Raw genomic sequence first — 27,989 nt, 5'->3', positions numbered from 1 at the left:
TACAGGGCCACACTTTTTTAATCACAAGAACTTACGCCTTCACAAAGGCGCTTCACCTATGTTACAATTATACTCCGCAGCACAGTTAAAAAGTCTTCACAGTTAAAAAGAAGCTGTAACAAGCTATATTTGGTTGCCATATTTCTGAATGATATTGCAAAGCATACAAACATTAGAATTGTTTATACATACTGCAAAAGGAATGACACCAGACATGAAGGACAATCTGCTTGAATCTCTCGTTGACTATATTTTATGTAAAAAATATTACGAAAATTTTCATGTCAATTCCTAAATTGGAATTAAAGCTCTTTCCTGTTTTCACAGTCAAATATTGAAGTTGAGGTCAACTTTGACATCATGTAATATTTTGAAAGATTAACCCTTCCATTTAATTCCAATTTTGTTAGCAGGATCAGATATTTAAAATTGCCATTTTCTCAGCATTTTCGATGATAGCATTATTTGTGCATGGTCAGAAATGTTGAAATAATGTGAGACATAAAGACGCAAAGCTGCCATAATAATGCCATGCAGTCACCTTATACCCAAAGTGTTCCATGTACACAACATTGAAAATCTCTCTTTCTGCTGATTTAAAAAATAAAACTATATCTCAATTTTGAGAATTCCGACTTTCAGCTCATTTTGTTGTGACAGGTCACATTTATGAATAATATTTGCAGAATTGTCTAAAAATACGCCACTTATCTTAGCCACTTAACGAATATGTGACCAACAGTGTCGAGGACATTTAAAGTGGTCGCCCCTTTCGTCGGCTTAAAAGCGCTTCCGCAAAGAGCGACACCAGCGGTAGAATCGACACACATCCCAAGATGACGAATGCCAGGTCGTAGCTTCCAGTAAGGTCGAAGATCAACCCTGCAACAAACAACAAACAACAATATGTTACTTTTCCCACTCTGAAAATGATCACGTATCGTAGTGTTCACTGTAATATCATATTGGGATAGAATGGAGGTGTTTCAACAGGACAAATGTTTTTTGTAACTGTCGCTTTAAATCTTCTGTGGAAAGTTTCCTCCACAATTGGAGACGGTATCAAGATTGCACCTTGCATTCGCGATGAACTGTAACTTACCCGTGCACTATTTCTCCCACCCATGACATACAACGACGCCTTTTCTATCCCACCAGCTGACGTGAACACAGTCAGTACGTAGGGCTATTACTGTGTTCACGAGGTCTTGCTGTGTCTTTTCTTCTGAAAATTGACTATTTAAATAACAATGGGGAATTCTTGCCGCACAGGTAAGCAAACTATCCTACTACCGCCCTACAGCCTAAGATGGCTCTACAGAAGTCTCAGGTGCAACACGCACTTCTCTTCGGTGTGTATAACCAATTGTGAATGTGTACAGGTGATCATGAGGAGACACATTGGTGTCATGTTAGCCTTCTAGAATTAATCCCCTGCACTATAAACTGCGGAGCCCCGTCTAACTCAAACCAAAAATTAAAAAACAATTCCAGTACTACAAATTTACAATTCAGGCAAAACATAGTTTTGTAGAAGAATGAAGAAAGGAAGGTCAATTACGGGAAGTGATATTTTTCCATTAAAGGCTTAATAAAATAAGCTGGTTTTAAATCGTCAAAAGGTCTATGCAATGTATTTTGTAAGAATGTCACCCCAAACATATTTTTCTTGACCAGCTGAGTTACATATTTTCCAATGGGCATTTTAGTTGCTAGCCATAACCAAAGTTTGATGTTATCAAGTCAGTTATTCAGGGGAACGCACCCAAAAAGGATACCCTCATACGTCAGCAAAACAAAGAAAACATCAAGGTTTTAAAAAAGCACCATTGAATGCGAGTATCAAACCGTCACGTATTCTAGTAAAAGCTACATTATTATCCCCATTAACGAAAGGAACATAACTTTGGAAAAGTGGGTTGATACACGAATATGTCTAACTCTGGTCTACATGACAGCACACATGAAAGATTCGATTGTACCTTAATTTCGGATGAAAGTAGTTTAAAAGCTTATTCTACAGAGTGGACATAAACAAGGTCAATATTTTTACTAAAAGACACTGATTTTTCTTCCAAATGTCTTTTCTCCCCAAAATTATCCAGGCTATGGGATGCCTGTAACTTTTTTTTCAAATTTACTGAAATCAGCCAAATCACGATGTTTGTCGCAAAATTCAATATACCGCATTCTACGTTTCCAAGAAGAGACAATTATTCTTCTCTTCCAAAGGGGGAATTATGCTTTTGAAAAAGTTAACAACTACAGTGCAATTTTTTTCGAAAGCTGAGTAACCGTTTTACTTTTTGGTGAGAAATTCGCCTCTATTTTAAGATAGTGACAATACGTTGCGCATATAAAGTACCAGAGTCTTTTACCTGGGAAAAACCCAAACGCAATTGTCACGGCTGCTGTAAAAACAGCTAGCCAGCTGAAAGCAGGAACTAAATTTTCATCTCCGAACAGATCACGAGTGTAAACGTCACTCAGTATTGCTATCGTTCCGCTGAGGCCGAAGTAGAGGAAAGCGTTGATCATCATAATCCAGTATGTGCTCATCCAAGGAAGGGTCAGCAAAGTCACGGAGCAGGCAATGGTGGTCATAAACAAACTGGGTCGCATCTTCAGCAGCCCTTTGTATAAAATCAGGCTAAAGACAATCTTGAAAACCACATTTCCTATTCCCCCGGCTAGACTGAACGTCACAGCCTCGTATCCAGAAAAACCTTTAGCCTTAGCATAAGACACAATGTAGATTATCCACATACTAGACACAAAATAATCACTCCCAAAAACGGGAACAGCAATCCAGAACTCGACGCGGCCACAAACTGCCCACCCAAGAAGATTCACTCGCGCAAAGATAGTTTCCTTTAAGATGTGGAGTCTTGATTTCTTCTTAGCATTAAAGCTTCTTGATTGACTGGTAGGCGACTCTTCTTCCCTGGAAACGATTGGTAGGTACTTGTCTCGTGCCCGTGTTGACTCTGGTACTGATCGTAGCAGGAAGCCAAATGCACCAAGATGCATGGTGATAGCTCCTAGAAGTAGCATAGCACCTCGCCAGCCATAGGTGTTTAAAAGTACTTGAGTCAGGGGCCCAATGAGCATCATGCCCACTGCACGGCCTGAGCTCCCAATACCAGTAGCCATGGCATAGCCTGTGGCGAAGTGATGACTGGCCATTGCTCTGGTCAAAATAGAGATGATAGACAAACCAGGCCCTGTACAGATTAAGCAAAAAGCCCGGACATTGGGAAAATGAGTTTGAAATTGCTACAACGTGTACCTATTTCTGAATCTTTGAAAACAATTTTACTGTTCAAAACGAACACGAGTCTAACAGTGATCAACTTGGGGATGATTTAACAAAGCGCCTTAATCAAGAGCTCTTCTAGGTAAATGCAGTTGAAGCGTCAATGTAAGCCTTTTTCATAGCAAGGGATGAATTTTGTTTTAGATTTTCATTAAAATATTTCAAGAAACAGTCGATGAAAATCTGTAAAACTGAACGAACTAAACTCCTGCAATTCGGTTGGAACCGAAGCAATTCTACCTTTCTTATCCAGACACGTGAAAGTAATCCGTGGATTTTTCAAGGACATATTCATTCGACGTTTTCAACCATCTTTATGACTATCATATTAAAAACTGTGGTGATTTCTACAGCTGTTACTGCAAACAATGTGACTTTCAACATGAAGGTTTGTCTTGTGCGCACTCTTTCATTTGTCTCACACGAAATAACCTTTTTTATATGCACATGATCGTTGATTACACACGATAAACACTACTATTTCAAAACGATATTTGATACCCTATCCTTAATCGACAACAGAAAGGAAAACGAAACAAGTTCCGAAAGAGAAGACTGCTCATACTTGTGCTTTCTAACTTCTGGTCAATAATTAACAGAAAAGAAAATATAGCATACCTGTCAATAAGGATAACGTTAGTGCCAGATGCAGTGTGCTGGTTGAGAAAGACGAGAGTATCAGAGACGAGCCACTAAGGATACCGCTCATTATGACCACAGTGCGAGTTCCAAAAATAGCATCTAATGGTCCAGACAGGGGACCTGCAGGGGTGAGGTAACAACACTAGCAAAACCAATAGCAAGTTGGGTTTTGTACGTCTTGAAAGTGTGATCTCCAGTAAACCGACACTAAACGTGATAACCATCTAAAAGGCACTACTCTTCAAGTTATCACTTTAGATTCCTGCAAAATTTCCTCTTCAATACAATAGCCGCTTTAAAATCATTACGAAGAAGTTTATTTCGAAATTGATCGTTACACCATCGGCATGCTCGGTTTTTGGATTAAAATTAATATCAACCTTATTCTTGTTGGTTTTTAAACCGCAAACACACCTGCAAAACCTGCCACAGCATTCAGGGCCGTAATAAGACTGCCAATCATCCAGGTGTCGGCTGTAAATTGCTCTCGAAGCGTGCTTAACATTACCCCTAGACCTTTGGTGAGGCCCAAAAAAGCAACGAGCTGATGTGCATGCAAAGGACAATGTAGAAACCATCAAGACGGCGTGTATTGCACCTGTTACCCATCGTGGAATTGTCTTGGTGTGAATTGTTTTATTTCTGCAACAGGGTGTGAAATACAACAACGGTGAAATTCGTATGGATTTATCTGTTCAAAATGTCCTTATCTCAGGTTTGTGGTACGGCTCAGCAGAAACGTGAGAGTGTTAATTTGGTCATAGAGGAAGGACACAGGAGATACAACTCTGGTACATCAAAGTGCTTGATGATTATCGCCGCCTGGTCAGACGAACGATACACTGTAAAAAAATGTTCTGTAATTTTACAGGAAAAAATCTGGCAGTTGGGACGCCAGAACCGTTCCGTAAAAAAAACAGTGGCCGAATTTTAACGAAACGGGCTGTATTTTAACAACTTTCAAATTCTGTACTTTTACGAAACACCCCTGTTTTTTTAAGCCCCAGACCCTGCATTTTTCATTTTCCAAGACATCATTTAACGGCTGAAAAATGTATAACAACAAAATGTGATGCTTTTTTACACTGTTGCTTTACAGACCCATCCTGTTTTTTAATAAAATTTGTCAGTTGAATTCACTGTTCTGAAACACTTTGCTTACAAACAAAAAGTACTTTGGTTTATTTATCACAATCTGCACAAGAGTCCAAAAAATAAGTTGAATTGTGTCCGTTTTGTGTCTGGACAAGAAGTTGTTTTAAAATTGCTCCATTTGTGCCTATTGGTTGTAACACCGTTTTAGGTTTGAAATATTGCACTCTGTGCTTTTGTCTTAAAACATATTCACTTCAAAAGAAAAATAAACAAAAACAAGACTGGAGTGGAATATTGCAAACCCCCACCAGGCCAAACTGTACCTGGTTGCTTTGGAGTAAAAAACTTGCTCTTCGTAATAATGTCATGATACTTATTCCGTTCACAAGTAAAATAAAAAAGCAAGGCTGGACTGGAGTATTCAAAATCTACACAAGGCCAAACTGTACTGTGGTGTTTCTAGAAGAAGGGAATATTCTTGTTGGGTTTTGTATTAACTGTCACAAATTTTCATGTCAGTTAAATAAGAGGAGGGCCTGACGTTTCAATCAAGAGTGAAATTTTCTTTTCTGAAAAACACCCAGGTATAATTTGGCTTTGAGTGGGTGAGGAATAGTTTTTTACTCAAAAACAACCGGGTACAAATTTTCATGCAGACTTACAGAAGTCATTTGTTACGGTTACTTGGCCATGCCAACTAGGCTATGCAGGTTGCCCATTACAAATGCCTTTCATTTTCAAACGCCTTCAGGTCATTTGCAAGCTTCAATACACCTTTATGAACTCCTGTCTTCCGCCCAGTCTTGGTTCTGCCTTGGGGGTTTATGCCAGCTAGGCACCTGAAATAGAAAAGCAAAATCATCTCTCTAAAATATATTACAAGCAGGGTTTCTTCTAGGTAGTATTCATGAATATATTTGTCAGTCATAGCATCATTGTAATGAATGTGACTTAAATACGAGGACAATGTGTTATCCCATTTGTCTACTCCTTGAATTTTTACCTTTTATTTCTGGTTGATGAATCCAATCTACCATCAATTCAATTTTTTTGCATTGCTGCCACGTACATGTTAGTCTCATGATTATTTCTAGAACACAAAGTAAGTGAGACAAAGAACTTGACTGGAGCGGGGTTTGAACCTGCGACCACCGGGGCACTGGTCCGGTGTCTACCAACTGAGCTATCCAGCCCTTATAGTTGGCGACCATCCCAATAGTCACTACTTTGTTTCTGGGGTGCCAGTCAGATGCCAGTTAACTACGCTGCCAACCCCCATCACCCCCAATCACGTTCCTTGTAATTATTATGATGGATTTAAATTTTAAAAGTTGTATCCTTTTTGAGTGTTACCCACATACATTCAGGTGTGATATGAGGTACACTGGCAGAACAGTTAATTGGCTTCTGACAGGCACCCCAGAAACAAAGTAGTGACTATTGGGATGACCCAACTAAGAGCTAGATAGCTCAGTTAGTAGAGCACCGGGCTGGTGTCCCATTGGTAGCAGGTTCAAATTCTGCTTCAGTCAAGTTCTTTCTTTCACAGTCTAAACATTTTTATAGAACCAAGTAGGTTTCCTTGTGCTTTTTATGATGAATCATGATTATCTCATGAGTACACATACATGTAATAAGAAAGATTTCCAATTCCAAAATACAATTAAATACAAAATATAATAGTTATTTAGCATAGAGTGCAGAAGGGAGGGGTGCGGCATATATCCTTTCCGACGATATTTAGCGATTGAATGATGCCTTTACATAATTAGTACCGGCATTAAGTCTGGGTCCAGCAATTTCCCGTTTCTTGCTTCAGATCAACTTTCTGGTTTACGTGTAGTTTGAGCACGATTTCAATAACTGAAAACCTGTTCTGTTCACTTAAAGAACTTTTTTTCATTCAAATTTAGAACGATTCATCAACATATCAAGCGTTTCATGCAAGAATGATGATATTATACCAATCTGGCTCTTATCATATTTGTGGATTGGCAAGATTTAGCAATTAAAGGTCGAACAAGCAAAACAGGAAGCAAAATTGAATAGGACTAAAACTGGATATTTACCGCTACATTAAAACATTTTGTTTTATAGTCATTGCATTCTCCTTTTCGAATTCGTCCAAGATTTAGTTATTTACTTCTAGATTTCAATGTTTCTTAATTCAACAGGGTGTCCTAGAAAAACCAAATCATGAGATATATGATTATAATAAAAGTGTAGAGGGTGGAGCGAGAGCTGGGTGAGGAACAGCGGGAGAGAAAGGGCTTCTGACGGTAGTGCTGTTACAACGGGATGGTTGGTGACAAGTTGAAGGAATAAGATTCTAAAGATGGTGTGTTTGGTGCACTGGATTTATTCTTTCGCTCACTTGGTTCCAACTTAGTGGATTGTATGGCACGTTTTCGCAGCGGCGGAAAGTTTCGGGAATCACATCAAAGAAGAAAACAAAAATGTACTCATGAAATAAGTATTCAATACATGTGACGATGCAAATGTCTGTCTCTCAATTCTGTTACAAACTGAGAGAGCATCCTAAAATTATACTGTAGCATGACCTCTGAAAAGGCCATTTATGAAGGTTTACCCAACAGAACTGAATAAACCATTTATTAACTGTGCACAGGGAATATCATATCATTTTCTCTGATATATGTAACTGGTACACATTGCAGCTTTACCATGGGAAATATGCTGAAACTGAACTGCAGTAAAGTCTCCATACAAGTTCAGTTACAAATATCTATAAAAAAAGTCCATCAACCATCTCCGTAGTTCCAAACATTACCTAACTCTTGTTGGATAAAAACACTTAACCCTCAAGCTGTGCAGGCAGAAATGAGAGCAAAATGTACTGACACAGCAGGGCGCTCTTCAAGATCGATCTGCTCCATTACGGTGCCGATCTCACAATAAGTTTTCCTCAAAAGAAAATAAAACTGAATTTCTGCTAAAATACCTACAAAGCACTTGCACTAAAGCTTACTGTGCTTCCAAATATTTATCAATCATAGTGATCCTATTAATAAACACAGGAAGGGGTTTGCCTACGCTTGGCATTACCAAGAGCATGCCCAGCATACGCGGTACAAGCCACAAAATCACTTCACTTTTGCTTCTTGAGGTTAATCACTTTTAAAGAATGTCAGTACTTCTTTTTATGTTCTAGGTCTCAACTCATACCAAATCTTGAACAATTAATGTATAAGGTTACTTAAATGTCGGTAAACTATTTAAAATTGCGTACCTGAGTAGGTGTCTTGTAGGGCACATCCACACGATGGCGGAACGTTTCGGGAACAACTCGTCGTCGTGATCAGCTAGGCAAAAGACTAGTGTTTGACAACAACGGGTGCTGATTTTGTATTCATAAATCTCACAAAGGCTGTTGACAATTGTAACTCGCTCAAGCATTCCATGGGCTATCCAGGTATATGTTTATTCTGGTGGGTTTCAACCAACACCTCAGTATATGACTAAAGGTCTCAATTTCCAGTTTGCCGTGGCGTCGTGGCTTACTCCAACCCTCTTGGACATCATCGTTTGGGCCCTTGCTCAGTTGTTCTTTCCATGATTCGCGCGTCACACTCTTAGCTCTGCCGAACTCTTCAATCTGTCCCACCTCTAAACTAGAACAGAGGTCAGACAAGTCCCCAAGTCGGCTGATAATTCTGCCAGTGTCGCTCACTGGATCTGAATCCAGCTTCAATATCTTTGCAAATCGTTAATTGACACCTGTTGCTCGGAGTTTGGTACGAAGATCAGCCCCAGCAAGATAATACGGGTAGTGCATAACATAAACTATTTTGTCAGAAAAAAACTGTAACATTTCGAGAGTTTTTAAACTAGAGTAAATTAATTCATGAAAGTTGAAACAAGGAAGCAAAACTGAGAAACTAGAAGAGCCCGATCTGACAGCACGTATATCCAACTGGCAGAGTGCACCTCTCTCAAACAGGGCAGTAATGAAGTTTGAACTCAGAGGGTTTGCTTTAGCATTGCAGACTGGACAACCGGAAAAAATATCCATGTCGGGTGTCCTCAAAGTCCTGTTTCTACACACGAGTACTTTTGCCCGAATCTGTAGCCTAAAACGCCATGAGCTTTACGTAACATTTCGAATCTGTGTTTGTCCCTTCATAAGAAACGCAACTGACCTTTGCAATGAATCTACTCTATTGTGGCGCCGGCGGGTCCGGCCGGTGGGGGCGCCGCACGGAGTTGGCTGGCTGCCCGCGCTGGTGTGCGAACGGCCCGCGGTTTTCCCGCCTCGCGCCTGCGCAGTCCCTGCTGAAGGGCGCCATGTTTAGAGCTGAGCTGGAAACGCATTGTTGTGGACGACAGCATTAAAACAGATTTCGTGACCAAAACAGCGAGTTGCGTCTGTGTGTGATTCTATATTAGGGTCAAACCCTGATCAGTAGGACACGCTACAACTGGTGGCAGCGGCGAGACGCTGGATATCTGTAAAAAACAGGTAAACTCTTTGCCTTTCCTGGGTCATTGAATTGGTGGATGATTTGGGTCGGGTGCCGGACTTGCTAGACAGCGGCAGCACAGGCCAGCGCGGGGCCCTGTGGTCGGGGGCCCAGACTGCAAAGGCGACGTGGAACTCACCTGCGTTGGCGGGCGAGCTGGATTCGTTCTTTGCGGGGAATCTTGAACTGTTATCCAGGAGCGGGAGGTGGAAATTCGAGGGTGTCGAGTGTGTCGAGTGCGCAGCGTGGGAGGGGGGTCTTTGGCTAGGTCCCCTGGAGAATGCAGCCAAGTCTGCCCAGTCCCCGGGCGACTTCCCCCGTCTAAAGTTGATGGGGCGAAAAGGGTGCAGTTCCGTTTGTAGCACGAACATTTCGCCCCGGTCGCTAGGGAGGGGGCGGGGCATCGCCAGGAGACATCCTCCCAACCCCTCACTAGTACACCCATCGCCGGCGTACGTGGGATGCCCTCTGGCGGCGGGGACGCACTGGGAGAGGCGTTCCCGTCGGGGCGCCCTCAGGGTGGGTCCGCAGCTGGGGGGTCCTGGCGGGGGCCGGGTGGAAGTTCATTCATGTCTTGTGGTCGAGAGAAGGCTCCTCTCGGAGCACAGTCGGGGTTGGAGCCTCGGTGCGAGGTAGCTGAAGCTTGTAATACTAGCCATAGTATAGGGGCGCCCTCTTGCGGCGCCGCGGTGGCCCAGTAAGCGTCCCTCTCGGAGTGCAGCCGGGCCGTGGCGGCTGCCGCGGCGGCAGGGCCCCGATGCGAATTGAGGGGAGCTAGCAGACCCATGACAGGTTTTGGGGCGCCCTCCCGCGCCAGGGACATGGCCGGTGTGGCGTACCGCCTGGAGCGCTGTGAGGCAGCGGCCACGGTCGTCGGGAGGGAGGGTCGAGACGGGCTAACTGGAGTTTGTGAGATAAATAGTGAGATGCAGACGCCCCCGCGCGGCGAAACTGCAACTGGTGGCGCAATTAGGGCGGATCCCCGCGCGGGGAGAGTCCCTAGAGGAACTGGGGAGGTCCATCCGAAGGTTAGTTCTCCGGAGTTACCCCACCTTGCCCACACAGGCGCGTAAAGATATGGCGGTGGAGGCCTTCTGGAACGCCCTGGGGGACGAACAATTGCAGCGCCATGTCTTCGCCAGGAAGGCCACGACCCTGGCCGAGGCGATTACCCTGGCCACTGAGATGGAGGCCTTTTTGGAGTCCCAGGCACATCAGCAGAAGGGTAGGATCGGGGCCAAGGAGGTTTGGGTGGTTGAGGAACCCTCCTCAGGTACGCCGGTTAAGACGGGCGCCCCCTCTCGGGTCCAGTGCTACGGGTGCCGCAAGTATGGACATTTCCGCCGGGATTGCCCGCGCGGAAAGGGGAAGGGCGGCGCCGTCCGGGGCCAGCTGCTGGCAGAGCCAGTCTTGACGGCACCGCTGGAGCCGGCCCCTGCGCCTCCGTTGGCGGCAGAAACAGGGCCAGTGGCCCGACATAGGCAGACGCCGGTGGCTCCGGTGAACCGGGCTAACTACGCCATCTGCAAGCTGGCCGGCAAGGCAGTGCGATTGCTACTCGACACGGGGGCGGCCGTAAGTGTTGTGTCGGCCGGGGTCTAATACGCACTTACAGGCGCCAACAAACCCAGAACGCAGCCAGCTGGACCGACTCTGTGGATGGCTGATGGTAGCCCGATGCGAGTGCACGGAGTCGCCGACTTCAAACTCCAGCTGGGGGACCTGTGCACCCTACACACCTACACGGTGGCGGACATCGAACCCGACGTCATTGTGGGGATAGACTTCCTGGTTAAACACCGCTGCGAGTGGAGGTGGAGCAACAACTCACTTGTGGTTGACGGCAAGCTGGTTCCCCTGGATGGGCCGAGCTGCAAGCCGGTGGTGGCACGTGTCCAAGTGGCCGAGAGCCTGGTAATCCCCGCGGGAGTTCGAGGCGGGCCTGTTCCGTGGGGGTCTGCCAGCTGTTTGGCATCCACAAGACCAGGACAACTCCGTTCCACCCCCAGTCCGACACCATGGTCGAACGGTTCAATCGTACCGTGAAGACCATGCTGAGCATGTTTGTGGATCGAGAATCAGGACGACTGGGACGAGCATCTTCCCTACGTCCTGATGGCCTACCGCTCCTCCCAGCACGATAGCACCAGGCTTACCCCGAACATGCTCATGCTCGGGAGGGAGGTGGGACTTCCCCCGGACGTCGTTGTGGGGTCACCAGAGGAACGGACGGAGACTACTGAGGCACTTAGTTGCTTCGACGAGCTGAGAGCGAAGCTCACGTGGGCCCACGAGTTTGCCCGGCGACACCTGAGGCGGACTCAGAGCCATCAGAAGCAGCAGTACGACCGTTGCGCCCAGGAGGGCTGGTTTGAGCCCGGCCAGGCTGTTTGGCTGTTCACCCCAAAGAAGAAGGTCAGCCATCCCCCAACTGCAACGGTGGTGGGACGGACCCTTCGCGGTGCTACAACGCCTCAACGACGTGACCTACAAAGTGCAGCGTAGCGCCCGAGCGAAGACTTAGATCATGCATCGCAATCGGCTCAAGCGCTACCTGGGCGACGTGCAGCTTGGATGGTGGGAGCGCGCAGCCCGCGGAGCCTTGGCTGAGGAGGCGCCAGCGCGGGCAGGGGGGCAAGGAGCCAGCGGATCCAGCCCTAAGTCCTGCCCGCGGGGGCCGTCTCCCCCCGTTGACGAAGGGACCGCACTGGAACCTATTGACGGGGCGAAGTCAGGACACCCGGGCCGGAGCGGCGGCGTGTCGAGCGGAGAGAATTCAGACATAAGCAGCCAGGGAGGCAGCTCGCCGTCGGACCCATCACCGTGCGAGCCGGAGGCATGGGGAGCGCGCGTGACTCGCAAGGGGCGGCAGGTTCGGCGCCCGGCGCGATTCTGCTTCACGCTAACTCCTGAATCTCCCTCTGTTTCTCTCCCCAGGATGGACTGGTCGGCCTGCCCCCACTGTCGGCGGAAATTCCGTCAGCAGACCAATTTGCGGCGACACCTGAGGCCGGCTTTTCCGGAGCTGTTCGCCACCCGGCCCTATACCTGTGAGCAGGGGTGTGGCCGCTGCTTCTACCGCTCGGACATGCGGGATCGGCACCACCGACGCTGCGACCATGTCCTCGTCGGCCAGGTCCGGGAAGAGGATCCTGACGTCCTGAAGGTCTTCGCCAGTGACGGGGAGTTGGGGGTGACGAGTTCCTCGAGGAGCAGCCACCCCCGCCCCGCCTGCTCGGGGGGGGGAGCCGCCCGGGCCCACTCCCATTCAGCTGCCGCGGGTGAGCCCTCGCCGCCAGTGCCCTCTCGGCGCCGAAGGCAGGGGTCACGGGACCGGCCAGAACGGCGAGACCAGTCGGACTCGCCTTCCGGTGCGGCCTCGGGCCATTGGGCCCCCGCGGCGGCCGCTGCGGCCGGGACCGCCCCACTGCACCGCTCAGTAGGGACGGGGACGCAGACTGAGGAAGAACCCCCAGCCCCGGTTTGTAGCGGGGGCCGTCGGAGTCTGCCCCCCGGCTCATGGTTGACGTATGCGGGAGGGGTCCGCCTGCAACTGGGGGGTGCGAGCCACCCTGCAAGAGGAGCGGGCCACCAGAGATGCAGACACCACGATGGACCCACCCCTCTGTGAACATCACCACAACAAGTGGCGGTTGGAGGTAGCCCCCGCTGGCCAGGACCTCCGCGGCAACTGCCAATTCTGAACCCGGGTGCTTCACACCTATATTTACCCTATATTTACGTTTGATTGTTTGTAGGTTCCCTAGATTCTGTATAGAGGCGTCTATCAGGAATTCCACAGCCAGGACTGTCATACTTGACTGTATTTTGTGTAGGAGTAGTGCGTGCAAAAGAATGAAGAAGTTTCTTGTGCTGTCTGGTAAAGTGGTGATGCACTTCTTCATTTTTGATAAACATAGAACACAGGGATTTAAGTAAATCGTCACCAACACCACGAACTGACTCACATATTCACTTTTGTGCCAGTTCGTGAAAACCATGATTAGAGCAGTTTTGGTTTCACGAAGTGACACGAATGTGTGCGTGCGCATATTGTACACTCGTGCATTATCGAACAATCTCGTTTTCACAAAGAAGCACAAATGTGTGTTTTTTCAGTATAGCATAGGGGAAAAAAGCTTTAAATATCCAAAATGATTTTATTTCACCCGTAAATGGGTGACTAAACTGAAACAAATGCTCTTAAAACTCGTAACTGTGTAACTTAAAGAGAACGTCAATTTCTGAATACGGCAAATCACGGAGCACGTGACACAGGACATTTTTGCCTCTTCGTGAAAACGAAAAATATCACATTTCTGTAAAATACGCGTTGAGGCGCGCACACTTCTATAGATTTGTGCTACTTCGAGGTGTTGGTGACGAAATATTTATTGTTTAACTGATGCATGAGGATCTAAGCTGAAGGAAATATACATCATTACTTTTTGAGATTTTGTACAAATAAAAAAGAGGATTACTATGCTCGAGGTAAGAGGCAGAGTGGTTTATTCTGAACACATTTTGGTGATTTTAGTATTCTACTGGTTAAACCAACCCCTCAATTACCCAAGGCTAATATCCCATATGTATGAAATACTGTACAATTGAAGTTTTGCAAAGTTTTAAATAGTACATCATGAGGGAGAAGAGGCTTTAAGTCAACATAAAACTCCAATATTGTTTTTATTATTTTGTTTATCATTTTCACTATTCTTTCTTTTTCCCTGTTGTTGTTCTACTGTTGTTGTTAATAAGATAATTGTTTGCCATGTCATAAAAGAGGCACATTATGTTCTCTAAAAATGGAAATTTTAATGAGTCTCATCAGCTTCTTTTGTACTGTTTAAAGTTAATGTTTTCAGTAAATATACTGTTGAAACAACCTTCAAAGGGAAACTGATTAGGTGCTTATAAATGATTATAAAGATGAACAAAGAAATTGACTGGAGAGGGATTTGAACCTGCGACCTCACCTTCATTGAGTCGCTCAGAACCGTTTATTTTGGTTTACGGTCACACAACCGGCCATTCGGAAGAAAGTATTACGAGGTGATTATCTGATTCTAAACAACTGGACACACGGTAAGTTTGGAGAGTTGTCAACTAAACAAAATCGCCACAACTTGCGCAGTCTGTACAAATCAAAATGCATCTTGCCGTGAAAGATTTGATCCCAAGACAAAACATTTGACTAGCATTTCAGTATGCATGGACATACAAAAGTAGACAGTGCCTCTGTAGTGGTATCATGCATGTTTGGGATTAATGCACTTATTCAACCACACTGTTTGTTGCCAAAGTGATTCTGACAACGACATTTGAAAAAGACTATAATTTGTGGTAGAGGATTTTGCATTTCAATTTCACGATATAGCGAATAGAAATGCAACACGATTTTAGACTGTAGTTCAAAATGTAAATATGATTTTAAGCATCTATTAAATATGAAGCACAACAAATGGTGATGCAGGGCTCAGCGCAGAACATTTCAAAACACATGGTGGGACTGACAGCGAATTCAGCATTCATATTACCTGACAAAAACAAAACAACTTCATAAGTCTGAAGTCGAGTTGGCAAATTGATTCGCTAATTTCTATAAGATTAGCAACTCACGACGTATGAGTAGTGTGGGTCAAGGAGATTTTGATATTCAAGATCCAATTCTTCCTGAAGGATGTAAGCTTAATTTAGGCTCCACCACTTGTGCACAGATCCAGCAAATCATACGCAAGTGTCCTCCATAAACTGCACCTTTAAAATGCTGTCTGCCTGAAATTTGCCCAATAATCACATCTCTTGTTAATTCTTCACAGCCAACGGCCCGTAACATGTGTCAGTTTTGGAAAAATGCTGTGATGACGTCAGATGTTGGATGGCGATTAATCTTTTGAAGCTAAATGATGATAAGACAGACCTGCTTATCCTTGGATCGCATACAAGTATGTCTTTGAGCAAAATTCCTAGAACTGTTGTGAAAATTGGTAATCACAATATTACCGCAGTCTCTGAAGTCAAGAGTCTGGGTGTGATTTTTTACAACAAAATGAATATGCAATCCCACATCAAGAATGTCTATCGCATTGCAATGTATCACCTGTACAATATAAGCAAAATCAAACGTTATTTGGGTCAATCAATCACGGTGCAGATTATTTATGCACTTGTTAGCCTAAGTCTCGCGTAGACTGTTGTAACTCTGTTTTAATATGTCGATCGGCGTCAGCCCTTGCTGCAGCAAGGTTACTCATTAATTGCAAGAAATAGGACCACATTGCTCGTGCTCTGATGCAATTACATTAGTTGCCAGTAAAATATAGGGTAATTTTTAAAGTGTGTCTCCTGATCTTTTAATGTCTCCACGACAGTGCTCCAAATTATTTAAGTGATTTGCTTGATGTTAGGATTCCTAGTCGATTCACTCGTTCCGCGCTGGACTCGTCTAGGCTTACTGCTCCAAAAACTAGGCTGTCTTCTGATGGCGAGAGTTTATTTTCTGTGGCTGGTCCCCCTCTCTGGAACTAGCTTGAAGGTCATCTTAGGGAATCTAGGAATGTGGAGAGTTTCAAGACCGGGCTGAAGACGCACCTTTTTTAAGCATATTAGGTTTCTTAGTAATGATTTTAATTATGGTACATGTAGGTTATATTTATTTATTCATATTTTGACGTACAGCGCCTTGGACCAGCTTGATGGATCGTGTGCTTTATAAATGTCCATTATCATTAGTTATTATTATTATGTAATAGACTTAGACTAAGGTGACCCAATGTTCCCTTTAAGCTCTGTTTTCCATTAGATATAAACAGGTAGTATTTCCATCTGTGATCCCGGTCAAGACATGTATCACATGTTTTGCCACCGGTTTATAACTCCCCCAGCCTAACGCCCATCCCCAACCCACCCTACATGGAGAGCAAATTTCATCGCACCATCTTTTGGACAACAAATTTGAACGTATATTTTGAACTCAGCTTATCAAACAACTGCATTTGAGCTATGACACGGGGAATGTCGAACAATCGGTAACCTTGTCAAAGTTCACCGCTCTTTATAGCCCACCGTGTCTATTAAAGGCCACACTATTGTTAAAAAAAGAGAAAAATAACGATCCACAAAACACAATAATTAAATTGCTTCTAGTGGCAGCTATAGAACACATGATTTATATGGTTATTCATAATATTTGAGCACTCTGGGATCTGTAGCCAGCACAGTGCTCACATGCAATTTATAAACGTTCCGTGCGTTGTGTACAAAACTGACAACTTGTTACCCAAGGCTTGGATAGAATTGTGAAAGTGATGCAAACACCCAAACAATTAGATCAGGTATGCAACCAACGTCACCAGGGTTGTACCCGGGGAGGGGGCACGCCACCCCACAGACTACTAAAAAAGAGAGATAAACGGATGAATAGATATTAAACAAAAGTAACAAAAGCTTGCCCTCTAACAAAAATCACTACTGAAAGCTTGTTCCCCCATAAGATGTTGGTGGCCCCTCGTGCCCCCCACTAGTAAAATTACACCTGTGCCGCTAAACGTCCCCGCATAGAGATGGAATTACCGGTAATTGTATACCGTGTTAATTGCAGCAATATTGCTTTAAAAGAAAAAAAAATAAAGTTTAAGTTTAACAGTATACCGGCACTATGAAAATTGAATAGAGATTGAACGGTGCGGTGAAGCTGTTGAATTTGACCCTTGTCCATTGTACCTGACACGGTTGTTTGGTAACCATTCTGTGAGTTTACGGTTGAATACCCTAGCGATAAAGTAAACCTGGAAATATAGTCAACAATCGACGCATAGGCCTATTTCATCCCAGGTAAACCTGTAAACAGTTCACGCAATCAATATCTATAATTCGACCCCTCAACAAAGAACAAAGAAAGACATACAAGCGTGTCAGCAACAAACAAATCTTTTGACACTTGCCCATATCAGGCCGGGGATAGGTATTCAGATTTTAGCCATCATCGGCCATTTCCCAGCCTGAGAAATATTCGCTGTGGGGTTAGATGGTCCCTCAAGAATGCAAGCCAGACTACCCTTACTATGCACTGGTCATTCGGAGGTTTTCCATTCGATATGCGAACCAAATGTGCTCATTGAAATCTTTGCTTGCTGGCTACACTAGTGCAGCTTCAGAGAAAACGTGTGGTGGTGACATCCAAGGGAGAGACACAGGTGTTGCAGCCATGCCACTCCTTCCTTAAAATGATTCATATTTTTCTCGGTTCTTTTTAAGAAACTGATATGTACACTGACATCGAAGAAAGCCGTTTCAACATAATCGGTTGAGTTTCTCCTGTTTTAAAACTACTACTGTAGAAACTACTTCTTTCAAACAGCCTTGTGCAGTAAAGGAAACCTTCACATGATTCTTTGAAATCCAAACTTTTACGCCGAACCAAAAACTAAAATGAGAGCGTAGGTTAATTAGCCAAGCTTTATAACTTAAGATACTCGGTCTTTCGTGAAGAGGAAAATCCACATTTTCGTACCTTTAAACCCCTCTTTTCAATGCGTATTTACACATGGCAAGGGCGTGCTGGTTTTATTCGAGCAGCTGAAACTGTATCAAAATATGCCGTCCCTCTCTGAAAAAAAAACTCTGTTGACTTACTTTTATGTCTTTCAAGGTATTGTGTTCTGTGTGTTTGGGGGAGGCATGCTCGCGTCTCGTGAAAATGCAAAATGGAGTTATTGGAATGGCTCTGCTTCAATTTAGGAAACAATGGCGCTTTAGTTACGTAACCATAATAGGAAATGTATTAGCAAAATTAAATAGTTGTCATATTTCACATGCCCCTCCGTTTTAAACACGATGATGATTTCTAACAGTTGGCTTTCAGAACTTTTAATAATTCATGATTCGTGTTAGCTCAGATATAAACAGTTTTCTTGTTTGATTTATTAAGCCAGTATAGATAAAAATTTTAAGTCTACACAGTTAAAAAGAAGCTAAATGTAATGAACTGTAACAAGCTATATTCAGTTGCCATATTTCCGATTAATATTGCAAAGCATACAAACATTAGAATTGTTTATTACATACTGCAAAAGGAATGGCACCGGACATGAAAGACACTCTGCTTGAACCTCGCTTTGACCATATTTTGTAAAAAATATTACGAAACCTTTCATGTCAATTCCTAAATTGGAATTAAAGCTCTTTCCTGTTTTTCACAGTCAAATATTGAAGTGGAGGTCAACTTTGACATCTCGTAATATTTGGAAAGATTAACCCCTCCATCTAACTCCAATTTTGTTAGCAGGATCAGATATTTAAGATTGCCATTTTCTCAGCATTTACAATGATAGCATTATTTGTGCCTGGTCAGAAATGTTGAAATAATGTGAGACATAAAGACGCAAAGCTGCCATAATAATACCATGTAGTCACCTTATACACAAAGTGTTCCATGTACACACCATTGAAAATCTCTCTTTCTGCTGATTTAGAAAGAACTATATCTCAATTTTTGAAAATTCCGACTTTCAGCTCATTTTGTGGTGACAGGTCACATTTAGAATAATATTTGCAGAATTGTCTCAAAATATGCCACTTACCTTAGCCACTAAGCGAATATGTGACCAACAATGTCGAGGACATTTAAAGTGGTCGCCCCTTTCGTCGGCTTAAAAGCGCTTCCGCAAAGAGCGACACCAGCGGTAGAATCGACACACATCCCAAGATGACGAATGCCAGGTCGTAGCTTCCAGTAAGGTCGAACATCAACCCTGTAACAAGCAACAATATGTTACTTTTCCACTCTGAAAATGATCACGTATCGTAGTGTTTACTGCAATGTCATATTGGGATAGGATAGGGGTGTTTCAAAAGGACGGATGTTTTGTGTAACCGTCGCTTTTAATCTTCTGTGGAAAGTTTCCTCCACAATTGGAGACGGTATCAAGATTGCACCTTGCATTCGCGATGAATTGTAACTTACCCGTGCACTATTTCTCCCACCCATGACACACAAGGAACCCCTTTCTATCCCACCAGCTGATGTGAACACAGTCAGTATTCACTATGTCTTTGCTGTGTCTTTTCTTCTGAAAATTGATTATTTAAATAACAATGGGGAATTCTTGCAGCACAGGTAAGCAAACTATCCTACTACCCCCCTACAGCTAAGATGGCTCTACAGAAGTCTCAGGTGCAACACGCACTTCCCTTCGGTGTGTATAACCAATTGTGAATGTGTACAGGTGATCATGAAGAGACACATCCGTGTCATGTTAGCCTTCTAGAATTAATCCATTGCACTATAACTGCGGAGTCCCGTATAACTCAAACCAAAATTTAAAAAAAATCCAGAACTATAAATTTACAATTCAGGCAAAACATAGTTTTGCAGAAGAATGAAGAAAGGAAGGTCATTTACGGCAAGTGATATTTTTTCATCAAAGGCTTAATAATATAAGCTGGTTTTAAATCGTCAAAAGGTCTATGCAATATTTTTTTAAGAATGTCACCCCAAATATTTTTTTCTTGACCAACTGAGTTACGTATTTTCCAATGGGCATATTAGTTGCATCCCATAACCAAAGTTTGATGTTATCAAGTCAGTTGTTAAGGGGAACGCACCCAAAAAGGATACCCTCATACGTCAGCAAAACAAAGAAAACATCAAGGTTTTAAAAAAGCACCATTGAATGCGAGTATCAAACCGTCACGTATTCTAGTAAAAGCTACATTATTATCCCCATTAACGAAAGGAACATAACTTTGGAAAAGTGGGTTGATACACGAATATGTCTAACTCTGGTCTACATGACAGCACACATGAAAGATTCGATTGTACCTTAATTTCGGATGAAAGTAGTTTAAAAGCTTATTCTACAGAGTGGACATAAACAAGGTCAATATTTTTACTAAAAGACACTGATTTTTCTTCCAAATGTCTTTTCTCCCCAAAATTATCCAGGCTATGGGATGCCTGTAACTTTTTTTTTTCAAATTTACTGAAATCAGCCAAATCACGATGTTTGTCGCAAAATTCAATATACCGCATTCTACGTTTCCAAGAAGAGACAATTATTCTTCTCTTCCAAAGGGGGAATTATGCTTTTGAAAAAGTTAACAACTACAGTGCAATTTTTTTCGAAAGCTGAGTAACCGTTTTACTTTTTGGTGAGAAATTCGCCTCTATTTGAAAATGGTGACAATAAGCTGCGTATATAAAGTACTAGAGTCTTTTACCTGGGAAAAAGCCAAACGCAATTGTCAAGGCTGCTGTAAAAACAGCTAGCCAGCTGAAAGCAGGAACTAAATTTTCATCTCCGAACAGATCACGAGTGTAAAGGTCACCCAGTATTGCTATCATTCCGCTGAGGCCGTAGTAGAGGAAAGCGTTGATCATCATAATCCAGTATGTGCTCATCCAAGGAAGGGTCAGCAAAGTCACAGAGCAGGCAATGGTGGTCACAAACAAACTGGGTCGCATCTTCAGCAGCCCTTTGTATAAAATCAGGCTAAAGACAATCTTGAAAACCACATTTCCTATTCCCCCAGCTAGACTGAACGTCACAGCTTCGTATCCAGAAAAACCTTTAGCCTTGGCATAAGACACAATGTAGATTATCCACATATTAGACACAAAATAATCACTCCCAAAAACGGGAACAGCAATCCAGAACTCGACGCGGCCACAAACTGCCCACCCAAGAAGAGTCACTCGCGCAATGATAGTTTCCTTTAAGATGTGGAGTCGTGATTTCTTCTTAGCATTAAAGCTTCTTGATTGGCTGGTAGGCGACTCATCTTCTCCCCTGGTCACGATTGGTCGGTACTTGTCTCGTGCCCGTGTTGACTCTGGTGCTGATCGTAGCAGGAAGCCAAATGCACCAAGATGCATGCTGATAGCCCCTAGAAGTAGCATAGCACCTTGCCAGCCATAGGTGTCTAAAAGTACCTGAGTCAGGGGCCCAATGAGCATCATGCCCACTGCATGGCCTGAACTCCCAATACCAGTAGCCATGGCATAGCCTGTGGTGAAGTGATGACTGGCCATTGCTCTGGTCAAAATAGAGATGATAGACAAACCAGGCCCTGTACAGATTAAGCAAAAAGCCCGGACATTGGGGAAAAGAGTTTGAAATTGCTACTACGTGTACCTATTTTTGAATCTTTGAAAACATTTTTATTATTCAAAACGAACAAGACTCTACCAGTAATCAACTCGGGGATGATTTAACAAGGCGTCTTAATCAAGAGCTCTTCTAGGTAAATACAACTGAAGCGTCAATATAAGCCTTTTCCGATAGCAAGGGATTAATTTGTTTTAGATTTTCATTAGAATATTTCAAGAAATAGTCGATGAAAGTCTGTAAAACTGAACGAACTAAACTCCTGCAATTCTGTTGGAATCGAAACGATTCTATCTTTATCCAGACACGTGATAGTAATCCGTAGATTTTTTAAGGACATATCCATTCGATGTTTTCAACCATCTTTATGACTATTATATTAAAAACTGTGGTATTTTCTACAGCTGAAACTGAAAACAATGTGACCTTTCAACAGGAAGGTTTGTCTTGTGCGCAGTCTTTTATTTGTCTAACACGAAATAGCCTATTTTGTATGCACATGATCGTTGAGTACACACGATAAACATAGGCTACTATTTCCCAACGATATTTGATACCCTTTCCTTAATCGACAAAAGAAAGGAAAACGAAACACGTTCCGGAAGAGAAGACTGCTCATACTTGTGTTTTCTAACTTCTGGTCATTAATTAACAGAAAAGAAAATATAGCATACCTGTCAATAAGGATAACGTTAGTGCCAGATGCAGTGTGCTGGTTGAGAAAGACGAGAGTATCAGAGACGAGCCACTAAGGAGACCACTCATTATGACCACAGTGCGAGTTCCAAAAATACCATCTAATGGTCCAGACAGGGGACCTGCGTGGGTGAAGTAACAACACTAGCAAAACCAACTGCAAATTGGGTTTTGTACGTTTCGAAACTGTGATATCCAGTAAACCAACACTTAACGTGAGAACCATCTAAAAGGCACTACTCTTCAAGTTATCACTTTGGATTACCGGAAAATTTCCTCTTCAATACAACTGCTGCTCTAAAATCATTACAAAACAGTTTATTTCGAAATTGATCGTTACACCATCGGCATGCTCAGTTTTAGATTAAAACGAAAATCAGCCTTATTCTTGTTGGTTCTTAAACCGCAAACACACCTGCAAAACCTGCCACAGCATTCATGGCCGTAATAAGACTGCCAATCATCCAGGTGTCAGCTGTAAATTGCTCTCGCAGCGTGCTTAACATCACCCCTAGACCTTTGGTGAGGCCCGAAAAAAGCAACGTGCTGATGTGCATGCAAAGGACAATGTAGAAACCATTGAGACGGCGTGTATTGCACCTGTCACCCATCGTAGAATTTTCTGGGTGGGAATTGTTCTATTTCTGCAACAGGGTGTGAAATACAACAATGGTGAAATTCGTATGGATTTATCTGTTCAAAATGCAAATGCAGCTAGGTATGAGACGGAGAGAACCCCCCCCCCCGCTTTGTATTGGTCAGTGTCTCGCAGGAATCTGGCGAATTCCTTTCAGACATCTTGGGGGGATGTGTTAAGTAACAATAGTCTGGAATGTGTAAAGGGATTGGACATGTTGGGGGGTACCCCTCGGTCTCATTTCTTGCTGGGTCATATGCAGCAAGGTATGAGACAGAGAGAAACCCCCACCCCTGCTTTGTGTTGGTCATTGTCTAGGTGAAATCTGGGGAATTCCTTTCAGACATCTTGGGGGGATGTGTTAAATAACAATAGTTTGGAATGTGTATAGGGATTGGACATGTTGGGGGGTACCCCTTGGTCTCATTTCTTGCTGAGTATATGCTGGGTATATCATAATGTCCTTATCTCAGGTTTGTGGTACGGCTCAGCAGAAACGTGAGTGTTAATTTGGTCATAGAGGAAGGACACAGGAGATACAACTCTTGCACATCAAAGTGCTCGATGATTATCGCCGCCTGGTCAGACGAACGATAGTAAATGTGATATAGGCTTGCGGGTACTGCTTTTGAATGATTGATAATTATGAACAGACCTTTTACTTCTTTTTTCTTTCCTTGCCAGAGCACACGAATTGTTAACAACACATACGTGTATTTTACACAATGAACGACTGGGTCCAGACATGCAAGCATGCACAACCACTGAGTATCGGTTCGGACCGTAATTTTCGGAATATAAGCCGCAGCTGATTTTCACCGCTCTATCCTCTGGACTCAAATCCACAAGCTTCCAACTTCAAAAGAGAGGGTGACACCCAGTTTAAACTACTTCATAACGTTTTTCCTTCTGTCCCTGCCTTCAGTCATCTCAATCCAGACACCTGTCTTTGCTGTGGATGGTGTGGAGAGGTAAGAACCATCCTCCATCTCTTCATTCTCCGCCCCTCCTGTACTCAACCTTCTTCACGCTCTGCTCTCCCATCTGCTTCCCGACATTCATCTCGACTTCGACCTGTACTGGATCCTGATCTCCCACGCAAGGGGCCGTAGCCGGAACGCAGTAAAACTTGCGAATTGTCTCTTCGTCAGCCTGAAAAATGTCATTTACTGGTCTTATCGCACTACCAAATTTCCTGACCTTCTCCAAATCTGGCCCCATCGTCTCAAATGCAAGATCGTCATTAAATTTCACTATTATCGTCATAATTCCACCCTACATCTATTCTTTGACAAATGGTATATTAATGGTTCTCTCTCTGCTGTGGTCAATAGCAAGATAACATGGCTAATCTAATCACTATTCTATCCCCCTCCCCTGTCCCCTCTCTGGGGGGGGGGGGGGTAGCCACGGCAGTGGTTAGAATTGCCTACGTCCAGAGACGCCGGTGGCCTACTCCATCCCTTCTCCCTCTCCCCCTCTCTAAGCCCGGCCTGAGTCCGGGGCAGCAGCTTGCCTCGGTCTTAGTCCCTGTACCTCGTAACTTAGGCCCTCAACCTCTCCCTTCCAGTAACCCTACCTGAGTTATATAAATATTTCCCTTAGTTAATTTGTCAATAGTGTATTTTTCCTTACATGTATTGTATAATTTTCTCAACTAATGTTTTTGCTGTAAACTTGACTGTGTTTTTCTTTGTTTACCCTTTTCATATTTGTAGATTTGTACTTGTCAATTGTAATAATTTCAACTGTTTGCAGTTGTCATCGGTAATATTATATCTCTTTATATATTTTCCTGTTTTTGGTTTTTTTTATTCACTTATGTTAAAACAAATCTTTTATCTGTAAATAACCAAATTTGCTTTTAAGTTATTGTATTTTTTTTTCGTTTCAATGGAACGAAGCAAAATTTCTATTTCAGACATTTCTCCAAAGATGATAAATACATTTTTATGACTCCTTTCCACATTGCTGTGTCTGTATAGCAGATTCCATCATATTTCACAGGCGTGAAGCTATCATTTTCCTCTTGTAGTCGGTTAGAACCAAATACAAATAAAGCAAACTAAAACAGACGCATGAGCCAAAAACACCTCCTGGACAAACCTAAAATAATAAAACAGGACCGAAAGGGTTTTAATTGGCCCTGGAAAATGGATGTAGGTTATGTCGGATAAAAAATTGGTGGTTCAACTCAGTTTGGCAGCACCCGAATGTTGCACCACTCTCAAAAATGGTAAAGTTGATTTAAACATGTCTAGTTAGGCCTGCCTTACATTAGAGCTCTCTGCCTCGCCAAAATTCATTCGTGACTGATGGCTTAAGTGGGTAGCTCCAGTGTGCAGTCATTTTTCCCCGGAGATTTTGGTTTTATTCACAATGCGTGATCATGCATTGTGTTCTGAACGTCTTTTGACGAAGTGAAGTGCGGCGTTGCATGACTTTATAATGCATTATGAATTTTTAAAGGAACAATAAATACATTTCAAAATTGTGTGTGCTGAACGTCTTATAAACTTCATACCGTCTATTGAAAATGAGCCTCGAAAGGTTACAGAGGGATAGCTATCCCATCGAGGCATTACGGTAAACACTGTGCTATGTCGTCAGCGCAGTGGGCTATTTTTGGTGGGTTCTAGAGAGTATAAACACTACATTGGTAAGAGTGATACATTTGTGCTCGTTGCAGGTTTGATGTTTGACAAAACTGAAAGCTACAGCCTGGCTTTCGTCATCTTGGGATGAGTATCCATTCTGCTGCTGTTGTCTCTGTTTGTGGAAGCGCTGTTAAATCCACAGCAGGCAAGATCGCTTTAAAATGTCCATCAGGTCCCCGACATTGCTGTTTACTTCCAATACAACATGCTTCCCGTTACTGTGTATAATAGTTATTTAGCATGCAGTGCAGAAGGAAGGGGTGCGGCATAAATCCTTTCCGACGATATTTAGCGATTGAATGATGCCTTTACATAATTAGTACCGGCATTAAGTCTGGGACCACATTGTCCGAGCAATTTCCTGTTTCTTGCTTCAGATCAAGTTCCTGGTTTACGTGTAGTTTGAGCACGATTTCAATTACTGAAAACCTGTTCTGTTCACTAGAAGAACTTTTTTCATGCAAATTTAGAACGATTTATCGACATATCAAGCATTTCATGCCTGTATGATGACATTATACTAATCTGGCATTTATCATATTTGTGGATTGGCACGTTTTAGCAATTATAGGTCGAACAAGCAAAACAGGAAGCAAAATTGACTAGGACTAAAAACTATATATTTACCGCTGCATTTAAGCATTTTTTAAAGTCATTATATCTCATTTTCGAATTCGTCAAAGATTTAGTTATTTACTTCCAGATTTCAATGTTTCTTAGTTATACAGGGTGTCCCAGAAAAAAAAAACTGGTGGAAAGGGATTAATATGCCCAAACCATGATATATGATTATAATAAAAGTGTAGAGGGTGGAGCGAGAGCCGGGTTAGGAACAGCGGGAGAGAAAGGGCTTCTGACGGTAGTGCTGTAATACAGCGGGCTGGTTGGTGACAATTGCAGTTGAAGGAATAAGGTCCTGAAGTCGTTTGGTACTCTGGATTTATTCTTTGGCTCACTTGGTTCCGAATTAGTGGATTTTATGGCACGTTCTCGCAGCGGCGGAAAGTTTCGGGAACCACATCAAAGAAGAAAAGAAAAATGTACTCATTAAATAAGTATTCAATACACGTGACGATGCAAATGTCTGTCTCTCAATTCTATTAAAACTGAGAGAGCATCCTAAAATTATACTGTAGCTTGATCTCTGAAAAAGCCATTTATGAAGGTTTATCCAACAGAACTGAATAACCCGTTTATTAACTGTGCACAGGGAATATCATATCATTTTCTCTGATATATGTAACTGGCACACATTGCAGCTTTACCATGGGAAATATGCTGAAACTAATTGCAGTAAAGTCTCCATACAATTTCAGCTACAAATATATATATATAAAAAAGTCCATCAAACATCTCCGTAGTTCCAAACATTACCTAACTCTTGTTGGATAAAAAAACACTTAACCCTCAAGCTGTGCAGGCAGAAATGAGAGCAAAATGTACCGACACAGCAGGGCGCTCTTCAAGATCGATCTGCTCTATTACGGTGCCGATCTCACAATAAGTTTTCCTCAAAAGAAAATAAAACTGAATTTCTGCTAAAATACCTACAAAGCACTTGCACTAAAGTTTACTGTGCTTCCAAATATTTATCAATCATAATGATCCTATTAATAAACAACAGGAAGGGGTTTGCCTACGCTTGGCATTACCAAGAGCATGCCCAGCGTACGTGGTACAAGCCACATCCATCATGGTTGTATACAAAATCACTTCACTTTTGCTTCTTGAGGTTAATCACTTTTAAGGAATGTCGGTACTTCTTTTTTATGTTCTAGCTCTCAACTCAAACAAAATCTTGAACAATTAATGTATAAGGTTACTTAAATGTCGGTAAACTATTTAAAATTGCGTACCTGAGTAGGTGGCTTGTAAGGCACATCCACACGGTGGCGGAACGTTTCGGGAACAACTCGTCGTCGTGGGCACCTAGGCAAAAGACTAGTGTTTGACAACAGGTGCTGATTTTGTATTCATAAATCTCACAAAGGCTGTTGACAATTGTAACTCGCTCAAGCATTCCATATTTAGGTGCTTGGGCTATCCAGATATATGTTTATTCTGGTGGGTTTCAACCAAGACTTCAGTATATGACTAAAGGTCTTAATTTCCAGTTTGTCGTGGCGTCGTGGCTTACTCCAACCCTTTTGGACATCATCGTTTGGGCCCTTGCTCAGTTGCGCTTTCCATGATTTGCGTGTCACACTCTTAGCTCTGCGAAACTCTTCAATCTGTCCCACCTCTAAACTAGGACGGAGGCCAGACAAGTCCCCAAGTCGGCTGATAATTCTGCCAGTGTCGCTCACTGGATCTGAATCCAGCTTCAATATCTTTGCGAATCGTTAATTGACACCTGTT

The 27,989-nt window shown here is 43.1% G+C and overlaps 1 protein-coding gene across 4 annotated transcripts; it reads right to left on the bottom strand.

Annotated features, from left to right (window-relative positions):
• On the bottom strand, positions 1-27,633 carry LOC110984348 (monocarboxylate transporter 12-like). 4 transcript variants are annotated; one of them, XM_087142525.1, is made up of 7 exons: positions 27,488-27,606; positions 23,918-24,126; positions 22,753-22,981; positions 22,316-22,459; positions 20,755-21,603; positions 19,116-19,286; positions 5,716-5,892 (listed from the first exon to the last, which is right to left on the bottom strand). In XM_087142525.1, the coding sequence occupies exons 3-6, from the start codon at positions 22,946-22,948 to the stop codon at positions 19,159-19,161; spliced, it is 1,317 nt and encodes a 438-aa protein (XP_086998651.1). In that variant the 5' UTR covers positions 22,949-22,981; positions 23,918-24,126; positions 27,488-27,606; the 3' UTR covers positions 5,716-5,892; positions 19,116-19,158. The 4 variants fall into 4 exon arrangements, with proteins under 4 accessions (XP_086998653.1, XP_086998654.1, XP_086998651.1 ...); XM_087142527.1 differs by lacking the exons at positions 19,116-19,286; positions 20,755-21,603; positions 22,316-22,459; ... (1 more) ...; positions 23,918-24,126; positions 27,488-27,606 and adding exons at positions 1-882; positions 2,379-3,224; positions 3,935-4,078; positions 4,373-4,600; positions 8,304-9,179; XM_087142526.1 differs by lacking the exon at positions 23,918-24,126 and having other exon boundaries at positions 27,488-27,633.
• Positions 27,634-27,989: the final 356 nt, after the last annotated feature.

This window comes from Acanthaster planci, linkage group LG10 (genome assembly GCF_054643075.1).
Source record: "Acanthaster planci isolate LZ-2023a linkage group LG10, COTS_SCS, whole genome shotgun sequence".
In the NCBI taxonomy this organism is placed as follows: domain Eukaryota; kingdom Metazoa; phylum Echinodermata; class Asteroidea; order Valvatida; family Acanthasteridae; genus Acanthaster; species Acanthaster planci.
Note: the sequence above shows the minus strand (reverse complement) of the source record. Positions and strands in the feature narration are given on the sequence as shown.